Genomic DNA, 6,853 nt, shown 5'->3' with positions numbered 1-6,853 from the left:
CAACATATGTAAACTGACTGACTTAAAAATTAAAAACTTGAACTTCAAATACCCACCTTCAAGAAAACGAAAATCAAAAACCCATGGAATGGGAAAATAACATTTCAGATCATGTCTACAATGATAGACAAGTAATCTTACTATAATCCAAGAATAAAGACATCAAAATTAAACAGAGGACTGGAAAAGACGTTTTTCCAAAAAAAGATATACATACAGCCATAACTATATAGAAGGATGCTTCACATATTTTGCTACCAAAGAAATGTAAGTCATAGCTCTAATGAGATGCCATATAATAGCACCTACAATGGCTATAATAAAGATAAAGATAAAATAACAAACATTTCCCCAGCATTAGAGAATTTGCCAAGTTCACATGCTGCTAGTGGGAATGTAAAACAGTAAAGATAATTTGAAAATATTTGGTAGTTACTCAAATTGTTAAACAGAACTACCACACGAACCACATCTGCACATATATGCAAAAGAATTGAAGGCAGGTGTTCAAACAAAAAAAGTACATTGGCATTCATAGTATTATGCATGATAAACAAAGATGGATGTAAAATATACACCAAATGATTTATGAAGCACAAATGTGGTTCTATCTATACAATGGAATATTACTTGACAATATAAAAATGGATGCTGTATTCCCCAATGACTTACTACATGATGCAGCATAGATAAAATTCAAAAGCATGGTAACCAAAGGAACCATTAACCAAAAATCAAACGCTTTATGATTCCATTTATGTGATACTTGCAGAACGATTAAGTCCATACAGATCAAAATTAAATTTCTGGTTGCACATAGCTGAGGGAGTAAGAACTAACAGGCCAGGATGTCGGATGCTGAAGTCTTTCACACATTATTGATGGCTGTGCAAAACCCACGGAATTTTACATTTTTTAAATGGGTAAATTCTAAGTATATAAAGTATCTCAATGAACTTGTTAAAAAACAATTGTAGCAAAATAATAATTATATTAACAGAATGGTTACTCTTTCAAAAATGTTCTTTTTTTAAATTTTTTGGTTTTTCGAGACAGGATTTCTCTGTGTAGCTTTGCGCCTTTCCTGGATCTCGCTCTGTAAACCAGGCTGGCCTCAAACTCACAGAGATCTGCCTGGCTCTGCCTCCCGAGTGCTGGGATTAAAAGCATGCACCACCACTGCCCAGCTCAAAAATATTCTTATTTTATGTGTATGAATGTTTTTTTGGTGTACTGTGTGCATGCCTGGGGCCAGCAGAGCCCAGAAGAGGACAACAGATCCCCTGAAACTGTAGTTACTGACAGTTGTGAGCTGCATGTGTGTGCTGGAAACAGAACACAGTTTCTCTGGAAGAGCCCTATGTGCTCTAAAATAGAGTCACCTCCACAACCCCAAGAATGGTTACTCTTTATATACAGGAAGGCAAAACTTAGTTACAACAGGATGACTAGTAATATTCAGACACAGGAATTGTGGAAGAGGGCAGAAGATTCAAATGAATCAAACATGAATCGCTTAATTGGTTTTATTGGAATTCATCAGAAGAAAAGAAGTATCTGTGTTACATAGAAAAGGATTAATGACGAACTCGGTATATTTTAAACACCAACAAGTGGTTAACAAAATCCATGTGAATGCTACTGTTTTTTTCCCGTTTTACATAATGAATAAAATCTGATTTCACCCAAACTCCCTGTATTTACTTAGTCTTTCCCAATCCAAACGATCTTTGTTTCAAAATTCTTTATTCACCTATGATCAGATTCCCAAAGAAGTATTTGCATTTAACACCACAGTTAACAATTTATAGTGTGAAAATGGACTTTCTGAAAATCAAAAATTCTAAAAGGCAAATGAGCTCCAAAATGTGAAATTACCAAATTACCAAGTCTGATTTATTAACACAAATATGCCAAACATAATATAAAAAAAAATCAAGAATTTTATTTCCCAGGCACAAACTGTGGAGTTTCTTTCAAAACTCATCTTAATCCTCTGAATTGTATTTCCTTTTCATCGATCAGGCATGTTTCTCAGTTGACAAAATGAAAGACTTTAATTGAAGAACACTCAATCCAAACTTTTACTTTACATCTACAATCTTAAGTTGATTTCAGGGTATTATCCCATTGATAGAAACATCAACCAATGCATCTAGTTTTCAATAACGCCTGTCTGAAACAGTATTATTTAATACAAAACAAAAGTTAAATTGTCCATATTGCAAGTATCATCTGCTGCATTTAACAACGTTAAAGAAAAAATAATAGCTAACATTATTTTGCTCACTCCAGAATCCATTAAAAGCACTCTGTTTTCCACAGTTCTCTCAGAAATATTTCTTTGTAAGATTTAAAAAAATGGAATACTTTTGACTCCAATACATAGTCCAAAATTCAGGTCACTAAAACACTGAGAAATTGCCTTCAAACTGTTTGTTGTTTGTTTTGTTTTGTTTGTTTGTTTTCTCCTTTCCAACCAACTATAACAATTACTCATCAAAATTACTGTATATTATTTAGAATCCAGTAACACATAATTTCTAAAAACATTTATTTAAAAGCATCAAATCAAGCTTGAATTTCAGTAAACAAAGCTATGGCCTCATTATATGTTGGATTTTTTGCAGAGTACAGTCTTGCAAACAGCAGATATGATACAGTCATTTGAAGTAAAAGGTGATTGTTTTGAAAAATAAAGTAATAGAAGACAAAGGTACAATATCAAGACCTTCTGGTTAAGTGACTTGGGTCATGCTTATCTTCAAAATATTTCAAAAGTTGTTCCTTTTCTTTGGTACTTGTGCTTTCTGACAAAATCAAAGCATGCTAGCACTTCTTTCCACTTGGACTAATGTGTTCACACAATCTGTCTAAACGGAAACAAAAAGTTCAGCTATCAGGGGACAGTGGCATTCATGATCACCAGCTATATTAAAGCAGGAGAAGGGAGCCACTAAGATTTCTTTTAGCAAACACCAAAGGAAAGTAAATCTTTAACAATGAGGGGCAATATTGTATAATGGTTAATTAAAAGCCTGAGCTCTTTGCAAGAAGGACCAATTTAAAATTAATTGCAATCTTCTTTCCATGACTTACACATCCATACTTTTTTACTGAGGCAAGCAACTTAGAAGCACTATTCTGTTATAACTCTATAAGTAGACAAGGAGCCTCTCAGTGGAATGCATTCAATGCTTTTCTTATGGGAAATCAACTATTTTGATCGCTGAATATGCAATGAAAGGTTACATCTAGAAGCCTGGAAAATTTGTGGTTCAGGGCATATAAGTTGCTGCTATGTAAGAATGAGAATGTCACAATCACCATAGGAAATTACAAAGTCTAACACATCATAAACATAACCTACAAATACAGTTCAGCAACAGTAACATCACATCAAAATATTCATGTTCACTAAAGTTAATGAGGCAATTCTGGAATAAGAGTTTCTTTCTTTCTCTCTCTCTTTCTCCTCTTATAATTCCTCGAAGTTGAAATGAAGATATCCTTACACTACACAGTAATATCAAAAAAGAAGCATATGGTTTTTTGTAAAATCCTTACAGAACATAAGATATCTTGGCAGATAACAATCCTATTCTATGATATCTACTTCGTTTTAACTTCATCTCTCATTTTTCTCACCACCATGTTCACATTTTTATTATGCTTGTTTGCATGCGAGAACATCAACTAATCTATTATTTCAACATTTAAGCCTATTTCTTTTGAAGCCAGGAGTTTTATAAAAGCAATGGAGATACGTTATTTTTCAAGATGCTGAAGGAAGAACACATAACATTCAAGCTTGCTGCTTTGCCTGGGCTTCTGCTTCCTGGAATAAAAAACAAACAAAACATATGTTTAAATGTCAGAAGGCAGATACTCCTATGCATCCTGGTTAAGATAAATTAGCTCAAATTACTAAGATTATTCAAAAGCACAGTAATTATTTCTAGAGGAAAAAAAGGCTTTCAAATAATTAGCAGAAGCTTTCATCGTGATGGAAAGTGCTATAGGGCTGCTGGGAGAGAATAGGCACTAAATTCTTACTCAGCTGTGGACTCTGTATACCAAACAACCAGCTCTCCAGGCAAGATGGGACCACTGGTAAAATGACGGCGTGACTTTTATGGGGGGTTAGCAACAGCTTTCTGATTGGATTGGAAGCCAGCTCCACAAGAGGAAATTCTTATCTGGCTGTGATCCTGGTAAAAAAGCCCATGGGCCGGGAGGTCACAGGTATTAGGAAGAACCGACTACTGTTTTGCTAAGTGGTTATGTTGTATTCATCAAATTGCCTTCTAAATGTTTGTGTTTATGAGCATATAATTAGTGTTGTTTATAAAGTTGGTCAGAGAAGCTTCTTTTTGCAACACACAGCAGTTAATAATTTGTAAAATTACGAAGGAAAATGACTGTTGAATGCTCAGGCATAAATGAGACATCTGTACCACCCCCTCCAAGTGTGAAAAAGCACTCTGGAAAAGAGAATGGGAAAAAAAGAGCAAAAGGATTGGGAGGTGTGTCTTTCAGGCACATCATGACCTTTGCACTCCTCTCATGAACTCACAAGGTGGTTACCTACAGAAGATGGGAGCCTGACAACATTCCTTCATGGAATTAAGAGAGGGGCTTATGAGGTCCCATCCATCCGCAAGAAGATATTGGCAGTTAACCATCAATGTTTGCAGTTAACAGTTGCTGAGGGTGGGGGAAGGTATTTTCTTAAATGGTGTATATGCTCTGGTAAACGCCTCCCCATCTGCATTCATATCAGCAACCCCTTTTGAAAATCAATGGGTCACACACAAAGGCACAGAACTAATAGCGGAATTGTACAGAAAGAAGAGGTTCAGGGACAGGGAGACAAGGGAATGGGGTAAATGTGATCAAAATACATCATATACTTGTATGAAATTATCAAAATACTTAAAAATTAAACAAAACTGAATAGAAACTAGCACATGCAATTGGGGAAGCAGTTACATAATAATGTATCTTTCCTTGTCAAGTGTTTCTTCATGTAAATGCACATCACTTTTGAGTGCTTCACATAAGTGCACATCACTTTTGAGTGAGCAGGACTCGGGAAACAGCCTAGCTTGCATAGTCACACTCTGTCTTTCCTAATGAAAGAAATTACTGAGATGGGCATCTAAAACAAAGGGGTATTCTACATTCTAGGTAATTGTCCATTAGAATGCATCATATAACCAGGCGTGTTTAATCTCAGCACTCAGGAGAGGCAGAGGCAGGTGGAGCTCTCTGAGTTCCAGGTCAGCCTGGTCTACAGGGCATGCTGTCCATGAGGCAAGCCTGATGATCTGAGTTCAAATCCTGGAACTCACTCCTCTTACCTACACATGTGCACTGTGGTACTAATGCACCCTCTCATCTCACACACACACACACACACACACACACACACACCACCACCACCAACAACAACAACAACACCAACAACAACAACAACAACAATCTTAATTTTAAAAAGAATAAAATATAAACTTCATCCTATACCTGCACAGAGTTTGAGTTAAGTAATTCAGGATTCAGATCCCAGCTGTGCCACTCAATTGTGTATTCTTGAACAAAGTAAGTTATTTGAGTACCAGTTTCTTCTGTAGAATTATTTACAGACACTTTGCTCATAAAAGTGACATAAGGACAAAAAGATGAAAAGGGATATATACAAAGTGGGCAGCTCGGTGCACGACTCATTACAGGCATCAGTTCTTTCTTCTTTTTCTCCTCACCTCTTGACTGGAACCAAGTCCAAAGTCAGGTGTTATTAATCTTGGTTAGTAATCTCTTGGATAGATTATTTTCAATAAAAATAGGATTGTTTCACATACCACAGCTGAGGCAGATTCCATGGCCACTTTCCACCAAATAATGAATCAGACAAAATTAATGAAAATATTTTTCTAACCATAGCTCTCAGGTTACTGCCAGAGCCTTTTCCATCCAAATCAGTTTCTCCTTAAAGACAAGTATCACTGGATTTACTTTTCCATCAAAGTCTAAACTACTTTATTATTTCCTATCTTAAAGTCATCACTTTCACTACAAAGTAAGAAATACTTTTGAATTAAAAAAAGACAGGAAATTAGCAGTACCCCTTCTCTCTTGGGTACACCAAGTACGCAAAAGGGATAATAAAGCAGATCTGTCTTCCACAAGGACATGCTTTATGGAAATACTTTCAGTGCAGTGCTTTTAGGTAGCAAGCTTTCTACTGCATTCGTTTTCAATCATTTTAAAGGGCATGCACTATTAGCTATTTGGAAAATAAGGAAGGAGAGAAAGTCATTTCTATTGGCTACTATTCCTTCCAGGCTCCTTTTTGTCCTATGCATAGGTTCTGAATAGAATTAGAGAACTATCCAGTAAAAACAAATCTATAATTCATTTTCATATATTTCTGTCATAAACTACAATAGTTCCCTCTTATCAATACAGGGGATATTCCAACTTCCAGCGGACACCTAAAACCACAGACATCCTAGTTAGTCTGGATTTTTTCTTATAAACTCATAAAAAAGCACCATTAGAAACTACCAACAATAACTACTAATAGTGTGTTATAACAATAGTGTCTAATAAAAGTTATGTGACTGTGGTTCCCTCCTTCTCTACTGCCATTGGGCATGTGGTGCCTACAGACCGATGTGCCAGGCAAAAGGGCAATTGAGATGCTGGATGGAATGGACTGGGATGGTGTGGGATTTCATCACGCTATTCAGATTGACAAAAACACATACATTTTTTTGTTCTAGAATTTCCAATTAATGTTTCCAGACCAGAGTGGACAGAACTATGGAAAATGAGACTGTCTAAGAGGAAG

The 6,853-nt window shown here is 35.9% G+C and overlaps 1 protein-coding gene across 1 annotated transcript in view; it reads right to left on the bottom strand.

Moving 5' to 3' along the window:
- Window positions 1–1,512: 1,512 nt before the first annotated feature.
- The window catches only part of Sh3bgrl (SH3 domain binding glutamate rich protein like), an 84,734-nt gene continuing 79,393 nt past the window's right edge, over window positions 1,513–6,853 (bottom strand). The window contains exon 4 of the mRNA XM_059250398.1: window positions 1,513–3,838. Coding sequence (XP_059106381.1) covers window positions 3,806–3,838 — 33 coding nt within the window. The 3' untranslated portion in view covers window positions 1,513–3,805. The remainder of the gene's footprint in view (window positions 3,839–6,853) is intronic.

Source organism: Peromyscus eremicus, chromosome X (assembly GCF_949786415.1).
Source record: "Peromyscus eremicus chromosome X, PerEre_H2_v1, whole genome shotgun sequence".
Classification (NCBI taxonomy): Eukaryota; Metazoa; Chordata; class Mammalia; order Rodentia; family Cricetidae; genus Peromyscus; species Peromyscus eremicus.
Note: the sequence above shows the minus strand (reverse complement) of the source record. Positions and strands in the feature narration are given on the sequence as shown.